Raw genomic sequence first — 17,986 nt, 5'->3', positions numbered from 1 at the left:
TATTGGGCTACAAAGTGCTTGCTCATTTAGAATTAATGTTTTATGTTCAGTCACGCCCTTCAGAAATCAAGGACTTCACCCTGATGTCCCAATTAACAGGGAGTCAGGCTGCCAAATGTTTAGGAAAGAGTCAAGACAAAAATGCCATGAGAACTGGCTCATTAGTCCACAAAAAGAAGTTTTCTGTGATTCCCCTCTCCTTTCCCAAGGAAAGCTCAAAGCCTGCAGGAGCTCCTAGATGAGGAGGTCAGGCTTTTATCTGCGTGTTCAAGAACGGCTCCATTAGAGAGCGCTGGTCTGCCCAGCGCATCATGAGCTCCTGCTCTGTGAACATGTGCAAGCCTTTAATGAGCATTAAGCCTTACAGCAACACCCAGAGAAATTGCCTAAAAGAGTTTTTCACAGCAGTCACCATACATGGAAGAAAGGACAGATTACATCAGGATCTCCCACGTCAGGTGCAGCCTTGGCACCCCAAACGGCGAGGCTGCTGCCATGCCAGGCACCAGGAGCACAGCCAGAAGTCACCCCAAGGAACAGAACCACCTTTCCCAAAGAACAGATCTGTGTTTTCAAACTCAAGTTGTTTCCTATTTCTGACCTTTTTAACAGCAAGCAGTACTAGATGTTTTTAAACAGCTTGCCTTGCAACAGATTTTGCAGAATAGTGTTTCTGTGGGGAGCTTCCACCTTAACTAACCCATAAGTAATGCTAAATATATGTTTATATGCTCAGGATGGGCAAAATAGTTCTGGCAAAATAATAATGGATTTGAAATAAGTTTTTTTTTTTTCTTCTTTTTTTTCCCCATTCCTTTGGATGGGTGAAAAGTAATCGGTTTTGCTTCATTTGCTTTCAATTTCACGCCTCTTCACTTTTGGCCTCTAACAGAAACAGGAAGCACTAAGAAAGCATGAGAAAACCGACTGCCTTGGAGCATCCGACCTGGAAACTCCTTCCCGCTTTCCACCCTAAGCATGAGGAGCCAAACCTGAATATGCAACTTGGGTCACATTTGGTATCAAACCACCAGGATGTGTCGCTTGGATGGAGGCAGGGACTTAATGGAGTTTGACCCACTTTTATGTCCATGACTGCAGATCCACAACACACACAGAATATCACTGGGGGGATAATCTGGGAAAAGCTCTCCAAATGACCAGCCTGCCTTTTACATCACTCATAAAGTGTGGTCTCAGTTTAAAAATATCATTATGAATACATGCAATGCCTCTCAAAATCTGTAGTTTGCAAGATGATGCAACGCAAACCGATTATTAGAATTCAGTCGATTTCCCAATGCGAAAAGATAACCCCTACCACACAGATTCATCCCCAGTCAAATTTAAAAGGGTATCTAGGAACACTTTCTGGCAACAGCAGCTTAATGGGAGACCCTCTCACAAAGGGGTCTTGTAAATCAAGTGGAGACAGTTAAACCTTAAGCAGTAACTGGAACAAGAGACACATTTTAGGTAGATCAGAAGCAACCTCCTGTATTCATGCTCTTGTTTTGTAACTGTCTTTCCTGTTTTGTAAAGAACTTATCACCCTTTTGCTTTGGTAGACAAAGTGTTGCTGGGCTCTAGTGAATGTGCTATGAACAAAGCACACGGGTTTCAAAAAACCAGCATTAACTAGTGTTGCAGACAAGCACGTTGTTGAGGACTGTGATCACTTCCCAAGACCTATAACAGGGTGCCTGAGGAAAGCACTTCTTCCTTTTCAAAAGCCAGCCTCAAGCCAAAATCTACTTGCTATTGCTAAGTCACCCCAAAGGATAAATTCCTCCCCAGCTGAAATCCCCCAAACTATTTAAGTTTCACCTTACCCTTTGAACCAATCCAAAGCTTTGTGCAGACAGTAAACAATTTCAGTGTAATAATTTAAGAGTGCATGGGGGAAGTGCAGTTTTTTTACTAATAACCTTAGTTTGATTTTTCATTCTGCTGCCCAGCTGACAGCACATCATGGGTACAAAGCAATGATATGTGCTCATCTATCAAAAATCTTGCTGGTGTAGTACATCAGCGTAGCTAAACTGGGAAATTGCCTAGCCGAAGATCTGCCCTCAAACACCTTCCTATGGCATTGCTGCAGTCCCACTTCACTCTCACTGTCATGCTCCATGCAAAAATCAGCATAGTAAAAGACAAATTCATTCTTTTCTTACTGTTTTCTCCATTCCTCCTGGCCCCAGAGGACAACTTTCTCTTGAAGAGCCATTGCCCCTGAAACAATTTCAAATGAAGTGCTGAAACTGTTTGAAATTCACCCGACACACCATAGCTCCAGGCTAGCGATACAGTCCCAGTCCCAGAGAAGATGCAGGATTTCAAGGAGGGACTGACAGATGGCTGCTTTGGTTTTTTTCCACCCAAACACCACCAAAAAGGGGACTACGAAGCCCCTGGAATTAGCAGCATTTCACATACGACTGGCACAGGTGATACAGGGCATTTAGGGAGGCAGGGGCAGAAGCCTACGTGGGCTGCAACACTGACCGAACACAATGAGGAGCTGAGAGGGACAGAGTCTTTGAACTGTACTTGGGATTCCCCGCTGGCAAGGAGCCGAGCTCGGCATTTGATTTTTCCTTCACCCGTGCTCCCCCCCCGCCTTGCTTTTCTTCTTCCTTCAATTCCCCAAAGTTCTATTTTCTGCTGCTTCTCAGACTTGAATCCTGGGCTCCTTTTAAAGTGCGGGGAAATTAATGAGCAAACTTAAAGCCTCATTCTTTTCTCCCAGCAGTTTGGCTTTGTGGGAAGTATGTAGGCGCGATTAACACTGTAGGAGTATTTAGGAGAAAAACGCATCACACAACAACCCTAATTTAATGAGATTTCATTTGTTAACTACTTTATGGCTACCCAAAAGGCATATGGAAAAGAAGAAAAGACCCGAGACTTAATCTTTAGTAAAATTAATTCTAATGAGGGCAGAAAACTTTTAATCTCTTGAATCTTAAGCAGTACCAGTTGTCTTCATCTTATTATTTCATAATTTCACTGCAGGGAAATTAATCTGTTCAGTATAAATAATAGGAATTGCCATTTCACTATAATTTAATCTCTGGTCAGGTAAATTCAATAGCAGGAGCTACAGACGGGATATAGGGTGCTGGAAAAGAGAATTGCCCAAGCACGTGGAGAAAGCAGCAGCCCATCAGCTCTCCAGCACAAGCCATTAGTGCTCCCGCAGCACACAGTTGGGCCAACAAGAGCCAACAGCCTGTTTCACAGTGTACACCATGGATGCAAAGCCATGTTTTACAGTGGCACGCATCCAGGACATCTGAAGCTATCAATGCTTTTTTTTCCCATACAGCAAGCTAGTATATATAGGCCAGAGCAGGCTTGAAGAATCATTTCTTTGTAGCCCTGTTTTTTGCACCTCTTAATCCTTTTCTCTGTGTTGCATAATCATGGCTCATCAGATCCAGCTTTTCAGAGCACATTTTTCACTAGAGTTTGTAACAACTCCATTCTTCTATCTATTCTGTGCACAAACTAGTAACATGCTCTGCCAAAGCCTTCCTTTTGCTCCCTGTCTCCCAGAGCAGCAGTGCCAGGTCTGTCACTTCTCAGCTTGCTCCATCAACAGAGAGGCAAAAGCATCCAGGGAAAACTCTAACCACTGCCCATGTCTCTCACTGTTAGAGCTGAAGCCACAAAAAAAGTGATCCTCAGCCACACGACAGGCCTTTTATGCTGTTCTTATCTACCTTATGTCACTGTCTCTTCTGCCAGCCTACAGAATCCCCTCTCTGCATCTCTTACTTTTCCCCACTGTGCATATTCAGCAGCTTTGGTGAGAGCTGGAGAGGCAGCAGGGTTACTGTCTGAAGAGAGCTTTCCATAGCTTCTAGAGCTTCTCCCACCTGGTTCAGCTAGGTGGTCTAACCTGACAATAAATGCAGGTAAAATCTCAAGTACTTTGTTGAGTTAGCTGGGCCAGATGCACCCCTGGACAGCTCTTACCTGTGTAGTCAATGACAAATCCAGTGTTGCTGACTGATGCATCACTTCGGAAAGCAAGGAAGAGGCTGTTACTGCTGCTCTCTATCCTCTCAGGTAGCTGGGAGCCATAAAAGCTTCCAATCAGGGGGCTGAGAGAATCGGGTCCATCATAAATATGAAGGAAATCATAGCCAGGCTCCAAACTGAAGCTGCAAAAACAAAAGGAAAAGCGCTTGAAGCATGAGCATGCTACAGCAGCCCTTTGGAGAGGAGAGGCTGTGGTATTGATGGGCTGCACAACCACACAGCCGAGAGACTGCTTCTGCCCGAAGCCAGCTCTTCCCCTAAGCACAGGACATTTCTATCTCCTTTCCTCATGCAAGGAGTCAAGGACCGGTGATGCAGTCCAGAGCACGTAATCTTACATCCCGTGAAGTCACAGGGGTTTCCTATCTTCTAGTTACATGGACACGTTCTTTAAAAGCCATGCACATATCAGGGAGGAGCTGCAGTTGAAATATGTGCACATTCTCCCAAATTAAGGTACCATTTGAGAACAGACTACTGAGGACTATGGGGCCAGTCCTCCCAGGTTTGGTTTGGTTTCTCCAGGTAGATCACAACCCACAGGTTGAGCCACATGAACCCCATGGCTCACCCAGGCAGTGCCCCACAGCTGAGACTCCCTCCCCATCCCCACATACAGCCACAGAAGGAGACCCAAACAGCTCTCAGGTACGTACATATTGAATACCAAGGCAATGACATAGTCAGGAGAGACGGTCAGCTTCCAGTCACACTCCTTCCCCGGCGGGTAGGGCTCTGGGTACTGCGGGGACAAGATCACTCCTGCTGGTCCTGTCAAGATACCTCCACAGGGAGCTGAAGGCAATCAAGCAAAGGGATGAGGCTTTGTCTTAGAGAAACTTTAAAAATAGCAGGAAGGGAGGGAAAAAAAAGAGAAAGGTGGATAGATAAGGGGACAGAGAGGCAGTTTGCAAGGTTGTCAAATGTTAAAAGATATGTATTGGAAGAGCTTGTAGCAGCCCTAACAGAAATGAGGGTTGTGTTCTTCCAGACAGGGCACGCAGAAAAGGACAACTAGGGATGCTATTACAATCCTCATGAGATATGAGGAACCAGAAGGAGAGAGAGATGCTTTTGTTGCATTTATTTAGGCAACTCCTCATCAAAGTCTGGACTGTTGCTAAGAAAGTGAAAACATGTTGTCTGGTACTAATGATTTGTTCGCATTTATTACAGTCGCCAACACGTTAAATGCCAAGCTGATTGAAAAATCAATTATTACTTATTTGAGGCTGAAACTGCCTGCATCTGTGTCCACTGTGGCGAATACTCATGATTGATTTATTACTGTCAGCCTTTTTGCAGTCTCTTCATGAGGGTCGATGCTCTAAAAATTCCCCATTGCTCAGATCAATCCTCCCAGATTTGGGATGGGGTAAGAGAAGGGAGCACGGTCTGCACTGAAGGCAGGTGTTTGACAGTAACCAGACTAAAACAATGCAAACACCAAGTGGGAAATGAAGTAGTGTGGGACAGAACTAAGACAGCAAATGTTGGAAGGCTCTTCCATGGAGGTGTGTGCGTGTACAACTTGTGGGCCTTTCTAAAGCCCTCCTTGCAAATACACAAGAACCTCCAAATAACAGGTAAAATTTTGCTGGGCTGTACTAGAAGGATCACATCAGAGAGTAACCTAGAGATCCTTCTCCAAGGCCCAAAAGCAACTACTTCAGTCAAGTCCAGCTGCAGGGTACTGCAGGAACCAGGAACTTCCATCCCTCTTGAATCACAGCACAGATCAGCGAAGAGTTTATCTGAAGGTCACGCACAAATAACTTGGAAGAACAACAAGCACGTATTCTGTGTCCAGTAGCCTTCAGGGAGCATTCCTCTTCCATACTAATGTCATGGGAAATTTTAGAAGAAACTAAAGACTCATTTTTGAAAAGCCTAAGGGAGATGACTGTTCAACACTCTGATTTCTTTGAAAATCCCACCCATAGTCTCCGAAGGATTTGAACTAGAAGCTGGTTTCAAGTCATAGCTATTTGGAGTTGGGTCAGGATCCAGATTTCAAATGCCCCAAAATCTCTGGTGGTTACTTCGACAGACATTTCAGTTAAGCCCACTTCGTTTAGGGACTGCAGAAGTTGTACAAAAAAAGTTGTGAAAATATATCTGAAATGCTAAGGACAGCCATCTAATCCAAGCCTTTAGTTAAACCCCATTTTCCCAGTCAGCTCTATGAGGCCTGTCTCTATAGCAGTTACAATAAAACTAGTGTTATCTGGCTACTGATTATTTTTCCCAATCCTTTGCCACTGAAGGGAGGGAAGAAGCGAGACATCGCTTTCAGCTTTCTGCAGCCTATCAAAGAGATTATGTCTCCTAAAACAAGATTGCCAGGCCTCTGTTCCAAAAGGACCCAACACGGTATCTCCGAGTCAAATTGCCTGCAGTAAAGATGACCCATGAGAATTCATCCCACACCTAGATTAAGGCATTGGCTATGCAGCTCTGAAAAGGACTGCGAGCCCAGCTTCTGGTGTGAAAGAAAGCTCAACAGGAGAATGACAAGATGGGCATGACATGCAACGATATGACTTAGATATAGCTCCGGGAAAAGTAAAAGGACTGTCTCCATCAGGCTGAAGGAGTGCCACACTCGATCATTAGGACAGTCATTCAGAAAACACCAAGTCATCCTGCAGGGAGAATAAATCCTATGCATGCTGCAGAAGCTTCCTAGCTGGCATTAAATCAGACGTTAGAAACACAATTAACTGATTTTCATTGCTTGGGAAAAAAAACATTGCACAAGAAGGGATGAAAGTTACAGGGTAAATAATTGGTGGCTAGCATTTAAATGGACAGTAAATTTGATGTTTATTGCTCCTGTGTTCTTAGCGTGAGTATTTTTGTGTTCTTGACATATGAAAAAAACCCTCATGAGTTTCTTTTATTACTTTATGAACTCAAGGAGAATGTCAGATAGTTCCTTCTTGTGACAGAATTTGTTGTCTTCTCATGCAGAAATTATTAACCCATGACCCCAATCCTCTCTAGCAACCTGAGTTTTAAAGAAGTCTTTAATTTTGACCTGTCAGGTTAAATAATATCACTTATGTTGCAGAATGTCCTATGAGCTTCCAGCATGAACTAAATTCTTATTGTCCCAGACACTAAACAGTAGCTCTGTGAGATGGCTGAGACCTGTGTACCCTGCCACAAACCTCTTCAAACCAGGTGGGACTCAATCCCTTTGAATATAGAAGTTTTGCAATGAAACTGGGCAGGGAAGCCAATTCAATGGAAGGATGGATGCTTGCTCATACCTGTGCAGGAGGGAGGGTCTGGCTGCCAGAAAAATCTGTTCTCAATCTGCACACAAGTGATTTTGGCCTCCCCTTGCAGAGCGTATCCTGGATTACACTGGAAGACGATGGAGTCGCCTGCCTCTTTGCTGTCACCACTCCGGCTCCCATTCTGAGGAATCCCTGGGTCATTGCAGGAAGTGGCAGTGGAAACTGAAGGGCATTAAAAAAATATATATATGTTTAACACAGGCTTGTGGAATTTCCTCTCAGCTTATACCTTTCTTGCTTTGTCAAAAAATGAAGCATCTTATTTTCAGCCACTGTCAACGCACTACATTTCATCCTAAAACTTCAAAGTTCCTTCCCTATTTGCCATTGATTTACCTGAAACACATCTGCTAGTTCTTTGAATACATAATTGCAAAATATTTTGCAGATGATTGATTACAAGAACTTTATGAAGTTTCCATCCTCCCCGCACTGGTCTCTCCAGCAGAGACCTTCACTTGTTAAAGACATCGATTTCCATAGTGGATCAGATACAACCTTAGCTCCTTCACATCCTAATTTCAGCCTGAACCAAACCCTTGTTGCTCTAATATCTTACAACTGTTTATTTTTAGCATCCTTAACTCAGTGTTTTCTCTGCAGAAGGAAGGAGCATCATTTCCAGCGGTGAAACAAAGCCACAGCAGGGAAAGACTACTGCATTTGCTATAAACTATGGAGGAGATCTATGGCACGCTGCCGCCTGGTTCCTGGCTGTTCCAAGTCCCAAGCTACCACCCCATCAAGGAGCCTCCATTTCCTCCTATTTCCATCTTGACTTATTTGCAGAGGACAGAAAGGAAGAGAGGAAGGGAGATAAAGCAGAGATTCACACGGCAGATGCCAAGGGCTGGCTGTGCTTAGGCTCTGTCCTTAAGCAGATACCCAAGCAATGACTTCATTCTCTATCCTTCCCCCTTTGGTATCTCTTAAAGTTGCCACATGCACAAAAACTGGCTTTTATTTTGCACTGAGCATCTGCCAGGCCAGCTGGTAAAGGCTCTGGGGAGCAGCAAGTTCAAGTGCACTACACAGAGTGCAAGTTTGATGTATAATTGTGCGCAGGCATGTTTACTTAATAAGTCCAGGCATTCACTGATCTTACATGGCATTTTTATAGAATTCTTTGTCAGGCACATGCTGCAAAATACACTAATCTGCTAGCACTTTTCGCTTCCCCTGAGTGGGAGGAGAATTTAGCCTTTAGCCCTGGGAAGCATCAAGCCTGACCTTTCAGAAATACACGTGTTGCCCTCCCAGCCTCGCTGCCATGTCCCTTGGAGGTATTGAACGGCTCCCGTTGGTCTCTCAGCTTCCCTCCCCAAGTGCCTTCTCGGCGGGGGGCAGGCAGCACAGCTTCTCTGCTGGCTGAGCTCACGACCTGTCAACACTACAGTTATTTAACAGCAGGGAAAGTCCTGGAGTGACAGAAGTTTTGCAAGCTTATATAGATCATTAAAGTTCACAAGATCCAAAATTGTATACTTCTGAGCTTAGGGCTGACTACTTAGTCACACCTTGTGAACAAAGGCTTTGAACAGAAGCATTCAATAAAGACCAGCTCTGTATCAGGCAGCCGAGCAGAGCTTATTTCCTGCTACGTTGATATGAGTCCATTACACCTAGCCAGTTTATAGCAAGCCCTTCTTAAAAGAGCCAGAGGAAATCCCTCTCTCTCTTTCTGTGCTACTGAAGATAAGGCAAGTTAGCAGCCCATCCTGGTCTTCGTTGGCAGGCTGTGACACAAGCCTGGCAAAGAGAGAGGAAGGCAGAGCTGTGCTCAGTAGCAAAGCTCTCCCTCTGTCATGGTTATCCCAGCAGGTCTTGTGCCAGTGCAAACTCTTCCCAAAGAGCTGGCCTGCTCTCCAGGCCATGCAACGCACCCAGAACAGAAAACTCTAGGCAAAAACCTGGGAGAGAGAGAATGGGTTCTGCTGCTTTGATATGTCTGAGTCACAGAAAAGTGGTATCATTGCTCACCCAGCAGTTTCCTGAGCTATTTCCTACCATCTCCAAAATGGGCATCTGCCTGGTTAGTTACTGGACACGTCAGTGAAGGCCTGCATCCTGGAAACCTCTGTGAGAATACTGAAATGCATCACCCTAATATAACTGAAATAAATGTACTTGCGAGGCCAGGTCTTTGGTAATGACCACCAGGACTTTGGCAATGACAGGCTGCAGATGCATTACACGTAGTGCTGCTGCTTGCAATGACATTCCTACAGCAACTAGAGCTTTTGGGGCTCTGCATCTAAGTGGATCCAATTTGAGGGATTTTAAATAGACTTGATTTTCAGACACCACTGACCAACTGCTCTCAGAAAGCCTGGGGGAAGCTGCTTGTGTACTGGTGTCTCTAAGGGACCGAGTGGGAACATGGTGGAAAATATCTGTAATTCCTATCAAGTATTCCACAAAGAACTGCTTGTATCTCGCTGCCACCACTGTGAAGGTGACTGTAGCAGAGGGGAGCAGAGAATTTACCTGCATTGCAAGGACAAAATATGTGAGTTTTCTCTATTTGCAGAGACTCAACTGCAGCAGAGCACAAATGGCTGGAAGACTGCACAGTTCCTGCTGTTGAGTCCAATACAATGTCATGAGTTTACAGCCAGCAGAAGTTTATAGATGGACCCTTGAAATCACTTATCAGTAAAGCCAGGTTTGGACAATGCTAAGAAAGAACATAAAGCCTACCTGAAAACTGAACAGCGAAGCCCTGCTTGCTCGTGAAGAAATCCGTGTTGAACTGAAGGATGACAGAATTGAAAGTACTGTGGACATCGCTGGGTAAGCTGGACCCACTCATCTCCTTTAGGAGGATTCCGTTCTCCACCGGACCGTCCCAGATCCTCAGCACGTCGTGGAACTCCTCAGTGTGGAAAACCATGAAATGGAGCCTGTGTGGCAGAAAGAGCTGCAGGTCACACCACAAACTAAGCTCTGCCTTCTTCCGTGGAAGGGTTACAAAGGTGCTTGCTACCAGCCCAAGGTACCTCGTCCCACTGAGTGTGTTCTCTCCTGGTATCTGCCACCCACCTCAGACACCTATTTTAGCCCTCTACCAAACATACTCAGTCTATAAAAAACAGGATCTCTTAGTGGGATGCCTCCCTAGTAAAACACATCAAAAAACCAGAAAACGACTGGGTCATGGATACTAATGCTTTCTGAAAAGCTGTGTCCTTTGTGTTGTTCCCTAAGCAAACAAAATTACTACTCTCTCCTAAAAATCTTGAGTAGTAAAGGTCCAAAAGCCAACCACGAGCAGTGGAGAAATCCCCAGCTGGAAGATCGCCGTTGGTTTTGCACTGAAGGTGCTCAGCCATTACGGTGAGTAGCTGTCACACAGACAAAGGCTCAGTCAAGGACACGCCAGCAACCTGCAGCAGGGAGGCACAGAAGCCGTGAAGAGGAGGACGGGCTTTGTCCTTGGTTTTACGGGGCTCTATTACAGATAAACACGGAAGTATTGAGAAACTTATTCTAAAAGGAAAATTAGCAGTAAATGTGCTAAGGTCCCTTCAGACAACTGATGTATATTCATGCAATTCACACTTTGTCCCTATGTTGCACACAGCAATCACCTTGGCTGTCCTTTTGCTTTTTTTGTGTCCTGCAAGGAACAGCTTTTTGTCAAGGGCCAGCATCTACTGATAAAATGCATCGATTTTTGTTACTTGCTCTCAGATCAAAGAATTTGCTCCTGGCACCAAGCTAATCTTGTATATCAGGGGAAAAAAAAAATGGAAAGGAAAACAACCAGCACCACTCTTATTTAAAATAGCATTGTGCTGGAAAAGAAACCCTCACCAGGGTATTTGGTGTCCCAGAGGTTAATAAAAAAAAGGGCAGAAAGGAGTGTGTGTTGGGGACAGACAGCAAACAGGCAAGTGCAAATTCTGAACGCTGGATTGAAGCATGTGAGGGGAGCAAAGTAGCTTACACGGGAAAGGATTTTTACACATTTTACAAAGTTTTGGATATTGAAAAGCTCTATTCAGATCAGCTAACAGAATAACTTCGGTAAGAAATAAAAGAAAAGAGTCAGCATGAGCCAGCTCTCCAAAACACACAATAGGAAGGGAAGGGAGAGAAAACAGAAACTAAGAAGCTGGTGGCTGGCAGTGAAATTACACTCTGCTCTCCATGAGGTGTTTATTACAATGCTCTGAATGCAGATTGTGTTTCCTTACCGGGTGTACTTTATAGTTTTGTCTACCCTGGAGAGAGGGCTGCAAAGTCTTCAGCATTTGCATCAAATGCTCCTTGGTACACAACCGCCTGCAGCAAGTGCTACGTGGAGCTCTGCTTTTTCCTGCTTTTAAATTCAACCAGGGCTCTGCCTGCTTGACACTTCCCCAGAAAATTCTCCAGAGAAAGCCCAAGATGCTGCCAGGAGTCATCCTGGTGAGGAAACTCACTGCAGAGACTGCACAGGTGATGGACCTGGCTGGGTGGGAGGAGGACAGAAGTGCCCTGGTGGCACCCGGGACGGGACAAACTTGGTCTCAGCACAACTCCCAGTGGGATGCTCCTCGCTTCCCACCCCGGGCTGGGGCAATGCCACACTGCACTTCTCTCCAAAACAACCTCTGTTGTGGAAGGATGTAAAGCAGCTGCCACACAAATCCAGACTTTGCAAGGAGCTTTGGGATCTTCCAAGACGAGAAGTACCACCTAAGCATGAGATACCCTCATTATTATTGTTACCCCTGAGGGAGTTATCAGCTAAAGGCTGCTGCCATACATCAGGGCTCAGTCCAGGGCTCACTCCTGCACTTAAAATGTCAGGCAACAAGAAGTCATTCAGTTACCTCTGTTTCTCATTGCCACATTAGCACTGGGGGAAATACCTCCTGACATGCTGCAGTTAGGCTAATGTGGGTAACTCCAGGCACGCCACTCCGAAACAGGGGCAGAGATCTATAAACTGTACTGAGAAAAGCTGCAAAAATAAAACAATCAGGTACTGGGCTTAAAACCCTGGCAGACCTCAGAAGAGAACAAGAAAGCATTTGCTTGGCTGCTTTCCCATTTATCCAGGGCAAACAAATAAATAAGGTAGAACCATGAAAAGAAAGAAAAAAAAAAAAAAAAGGAAGAAAAGCCAAACACTGCAATGCACTCAGCAACAAAACAACATCCATGGAATCAGACGGAAACCGAAAGAGCTGAATCATAAATCTACCTAGCAAAGACCTTGCATTTAAAAAACAAATAAAAAAAAAATCAAGGAAAAAAAAGAATGGATGATAGCAGAGCTGCTCTCCACTGATGCCTTGGCCCGATGATGTTTGCTCTCAGGCTAACCAGAGCTAGTTGGCCAGAATTGCCAGGGAAAACTCATTGCTGAAGACCTCAGAAAGAGGGAAACAGGGAGATGCTGGCAGAGACTGACCCAGGATGGGGGACACTCGGGAGCTCACCAACACCTCGCCAAGGGTTCCAGCAGCTCCCTTCCCTCATTTACTTCTAGCAAGCAACTTGCTTGCAGGCTTTACCAACGAGGAGAATGCCTTAGGAGTATAACCAGAAGACACAAGTTGCTCGACACCAGCTGGTTGAGGAGTCTGTTGGGAGAGCTGATTTTATTAAGAAAACTGGTGATCTCTGGAGCAAATCAATCTATTCAAAAAGCACATCTGTAACCAAACAGCACAGTTTTTCTATCAGCCTGACTCCATTCCCAGCAGGGCTTAATTTAAGACAAGACAGAACAACTGACTTAGCAGACAATGGAGACACTCTGACAATCCCAATTACATGCAAGAAAATGCAGCTAAAAGCAAATTAGGAATATATATGCATATATATATATAAGCTGTCCTCTATCATATAGAGAGAGATAGAGAGGGCAACTTCTCCCAGCTTAGCAAAGCAGAGGAGAGGCCAGCTCTGCACTGATGATCTGCATGACCTGTGCAAAACCACTCTGCCCCAGCCCTCCAGAAGGCACCCCACAAGCTGTCTGCCCAGCCTGGGGGTCCCTCCTGCTGCCGCCTCCTGCCCAAGCCCCTGCTTCCCAGCTTGGCTCCGTGCAGGCTGCTGAGCTCCCATCCGGAGAGGGCTGCAGCAGAAGGCAGCTTTACAGCACCGCGCTCTGAAGTCCCCACTGCGTGGTAATGCCAAAGCTGCAGGTCCTTGATGCTACCAGCAGCTTGCAGGGCTCCCCACCGCCACCCTCTAGCCAGGAGAGGGTTCCCAAATGTAAAAGCTGTGAAACATTACGCGCCTGGAAATATCCGTAGAAGAAATCTGCAACAGCCAGATGTTTTCTCTCGTATTTCTCGATGAGACTGTGAAAAATGGAGCCTGTCCATACAGCACCATTTGTTAGGCTGGGGCTGGCAGCATCAATAAACCCTCTCGTGGCACTGAGATCACCGCCACGCAACAGAATGCCACTGCCGCTCCTAACCGTATATTCACTGCTCTCAGCTCTGCAAGCAGGACTTGAAGGCAATGTCATTCATTTTCCAGCACACCCTCCTGCTTCTCCATCCTATTTCTCTCCCTAGTCTCACAGCCAAGTCACTTTAGTTGCAATTTCGTGTGCGCGTGCACGCTTGTGTTTGCACATGCACACGATTAATCCTCTCTCAAAGTACAACCCTTTAACTTTCATGGCCATAATGGACAGACTGATTTTTCTGCCTCTCTCTCCTTCCTTTCCTTCCCCTCCTTCTGTGCAGATACAGCTTTATTCAAAAAGCTTTGGTGATTAATTTTAATGTAAGTTATAAATGAGGGCTTTATACAATTGCATCATGCGTGAAGAGGATTATTTTTCCAATGGATTAACATAAAAATGAACTTGCTGAAAATGTGCTCTCTCAACTACCCAGAGATCATCTGTTCTGTTTGAGCTGCCAAATAAAGGAAGAGAAGAAGAGAGCTTTCATCTCTAATGACAAAGGAAGGGTCACAAGGTGTATTACCATACTATTGCCTGGCATCATTTCATTTCAGCCCTGGGCCCTTCCAAGCCTCTGGCTGATCCTGCAAACATGAGCCTATAGTTCTGCTCATTTGTGTACTCCCAGAGAAGTGGATAGGATTACGCATGTGAGTAAAGTGTGGGTAAAGTTCATTTGCTGAAGCAGTCTTTGGATGAGGCAATCTCCTACACTTTGGGAGAGGAACAGAGGACGGGGTTGCATGCCTACTTTGTCCTCCAGAAATCTTTAGGAACTCTTAGAATGAAAAAAAAAAAAAGAAAGAGGAGAATTCAACTGGAAGTTGCTCGTGCATTGGAAACCCAATGGCAAGAAGTTACTAAACCTCTCTGCTAGCTCTGACCTCAGGCCAGGAAAGCACTGAGTAAACCATCACCACTCTGAAGAAGAATTGCAGAAAACAAACAATAACAGAAAAAAACCTGTAAAAACCAGGAGCGAAAACTTTCAACTCACCCTATTGTGCAGCCAGCTTCTGCCTCTATTGTCCAAATGCAATTCAGATTATGATCGTAGGGTGTGGGGTATCCGGGAGACAGTATCCGTCCTGACGACTCTCCTTTGATCGTACCCCCACACTCAGCTGAAAAACATATGGGTTAGTGAGAAGATTCACGACATATTATGGCTCTTGGCAACAATGCAACTCTCATCCTATCAATACAACAGAGAATTTCTTCCCATCTGAAGAGATTCTTAGAGCTTACTAGCCAAAGATAAGGAGAGTCATTTAATTCAGCTAAAACAGTGAGTCAGCAGAATAATTGCACTTCTCTGCATGTTCCTAAAATCTGACACGTTGTCAAAGCTTCCCTCCACCTTTTTGGCTTCACAGTGAATAAAGGCAGAGCCTGCCAGCATCCTGGCTTTCCCTGATTCATGCTTGGGGTGAAAGAGCTCAATTCTTCTCCTTGAATCTGCAAGTCTTAACGACTCATGGTTGTGATCAAAGGAAGAAGCCAATATGTGCATGTCCGCTACATGAACCTCAGTGCAAGGATTTTTCAATATGTTTTCATAATATGTGCATTAAAATTCTGTGAGTTTCCACATGTTCATGCAGACATGACCAGTCACGTTTATATTCAGCTAATAGGGTACAGGTTAGGAAGATGGATAAATCACATAAATTTGTCTTTTCACCTCAACACACAATGCTGAAATTCAGCAGACTTGCATCATAAAGGTTCTAACTTTTGGGAGAATTCAGAATGCCAATGTCTGAGCACACCACTTACAACCACGAAAGCAGATCAGAGGTGTAAGTCTCTAAGAACTTCAACATGCTCTGAGAAACACTAACTAAGCACGTTGTTGTCATGTAACAGACCAACAGCATTTCATTTAGATATACAAAATTTAATAAAATACTTTCCCATGCAAAAAGATATTCTGCTGGAGAGTTATATGTAAAGAGACCTCAGGACTTAACGAAGAGAAGACTAAGGGAATTAAAATGTCTGAGAAACTGGGATCAGATGTCATGTAGCTCTCAAATAAACATGACTTCGAACTGTCAAATGCCAGGACACACGTTGAAGTCTGCCATTATCAGGAAGTGCCATTCTGTTTAACACGTACAAGTGAAAGGACAAGGACTGAGAAAGCAGTAGTCTCCTTGCAGCAAAGCACAAAACCTTGTCAAATCTGTGCTCAGAGCACAGTGTTTCATGTTAAAACTGCTTGTAGAAGTTTTGCAGCTATCAGCGCTCTCAATCTGAAGATGCCTTACACAGGATCCTTATCGTTATCTTTTTTGATGTAGACGGCTGCAATCAATACCAGAGATAATGTCACGTGTATTAGCTAAAGAGAAAGAAAGGGCACTCAGAGCAATGCCCATGAGCAAAGCACTTGTTAGAGGAGTTGTTAAAAGCAAGACTTGTCTCACCTACACAGGTTGGCAGGGGTTGATCCCAAGCTCTCCGCTCCCCAGTCAGACAGACCAGCACCCTGCTGCCTCGCAGTGTGTAGCCAGGGTCGCAATTAAAGGATACAGAGCTGCCAGCGAAGTGCCCTTCATCGTGGACCTTGTAGCCAAATTGCGGGATGCCAGGGTCCTCGCATTTGATGAGTTCAAAACCTGGAGCAAGAGAAACAGCATCAACTTTCCTCATATGTTTAACAGCCAGAAGCCATTAGCACAAGATTATATTAACTGTTTTCCTCTGAAGAAAAATGCTCTGTTGGCAAAAAGAAACACCATATGGAGAATTGTATTTTTTTGATTGAGATTGGAAAGAGATCCCAGGGATCTGATATCTCAGCTGCAAGTGGAAATTTCTGTATCACCACTACCTCATTCACAACAGAACAGGCTCACTGGCATAATTCATCTCCTCCACTCTGCTTCCTCTTTAGACCCCAAGATCTTTATAGAAAAGACCATTTCCTCTACTCATGCAACTGTAACACCAAGATACACAACTACACCTCAGATTCCCATCTCACAGACATACGGGCCCAAGACTTACTAGAAAACTGCAGCTCAAAGCCTTTACTTGTGTTCTCGCTGTTGGTGATGAACTCGAGCCACATGCTGCTGGAAGTGCTGTTTATGCTGGTGCCAAGCATTTCAGAGCGACTAAAGGAACCCAGCAGGCGAGCAGAGCTATTGCTGCCATCATAGACCTGGGAGGAACAAGAAACACATACTGGAAAACGTCCTTTATTTGCAACCTCAGGGGTCAAATCCTCCATGACTGAGAATATGGGCAGCTCATTTGGAGCCAGTGAAATTATTCCAGTTAAGAGTGTGACTCGATGAGAATTGATGGTGCTGTTTGTTTGAGGAGCAGGAGGATATGCATCCCTCCCTGTACACCTGAGCTTATACCGCACTCAGGGCTGTGTTTTCTGAACTAAGCTCTCCTTCCAAAGCTGCAGCACAGCTACTGGGAAAAACACCTTGTTCCTAGAGTGACTCATGGATGTGTCTTGACCCCACTATTATTATTAAAAAAATAGATTTTTTTTCCTTTTGGGTAGGATGATTCTCTTACAAGGGTAAAGAGCAACTTCTCACTAATAGAGATTGACGGTAACTTTCCTCAGTGGTGGAAGAGAAGTTGATGACAAACCTGTTAAGAGAAAATAATTTCTTTCACAAGTATATTCTTTGCATTAGCAGGAAATCTCTCTCTTTCTAGTCATCCTGTGAGTTGCAAATATGTGGATTACACCTATCTCACAGTGCAGAAGTATGGCACTTAAAGAAGGACAGAGGCATTCTTGGGAAGATGGTTTAGCACAGCAGCACACGTCTTGTAATATTAATGCTTCCTACAAAACCGTTTCTTTGTGATTAATAGAAACTCAGCCTGGATTTGTCTCCTTCCATATAGAGTCCTGAAACTTGTAAATGCAGATTAATCTGAGTATGGGAATGCTGAAAAGCTTGAATTTAAATAAACCCGCTTTGCAGGGGATTCAGCCTTGGTTCCTAGAAACACAAAAATAACGCTACAAACCTCCCACTTCCTCGTGTGTCAACAGTTCCCCCTGTGCAACTGTGCAGATTAAAAACTGAAGTCTAGCTACAATGGGAAGATCTCTAGCATTCCAGTAAATCTATTAAATTATTTACCCAAATTAATTCATATTTCTACACGGTGCAATTTTTGTAGCTCTGCATGGTATTTGAAGATGATGGGTTAAAGCCTGTCTTTGCCT

At 44.6% G+C, this 17,986-nt stretch overlaps 1 protein-coding gene across 2 annotated transcripts in view; it reads right to left on the bottom strand.

Annotated features, from left to right (window-relative positions):
* Positions 1-17,986, bottom strand: part of CSMD2 (CUB and Sushi multiple domains 2) — a 285,673-nt gene that overhangs the window by 76,796 nt on the left and 190,891 nt on the right. For both annotated transcript variants that reach the window (XM_032202121.1, XM_032202122.1), the window contains 7 exons: positions 16,789-16,945; positions 16,206-16,397; positions 14,771-14,897; positions 10,053-10,255; positions 7,323-7,514; positions 4,704-4,842; positions 3,982-4,169 (listed from right to left, as the gene is read on the bottom strand). In XM_032202121.1, coding sequence (XP_032058012.1) covers positions 3,982-4,169; positions 4,704-4,842; positions 7,323-7,514; positions 10,053-10,255; positions 14,771-14,897; positions 16,206-16,397; positions 16,789-16,945 — 1,198 coding nt within the window. The remainder of the gene's footprint in view (positions 1-3,981; positions 4,170-4,703; positions 4,843-7,322; positions 7,515-10,052; positions 10,256-14,770; positions 14,898-16,205; positions 16,398-16,788; positions 16,946-17,986) is intronic.

Source organism: Aythya fuligula, chromosome 23 (assembly GCF_009819795.1).
Source record: "Aythya fuligula isolate bAytFul2 chromosome 23, bAytFul2.pri, whole genome shotgun sequence".
In the NCBI taxonomy this organism is placed as follows: domain Eukaryota; kingdom Metazoa; phylum Chordata; class Aves; order Anseriformes; family Anatidae; genus Aythya; species Aythya fuligula.
The sequence above is the reverse complement of the archived record's forward strand: the minus strand, read 5'-3'. Positions and strand labels throughout refer to the sequence as shown.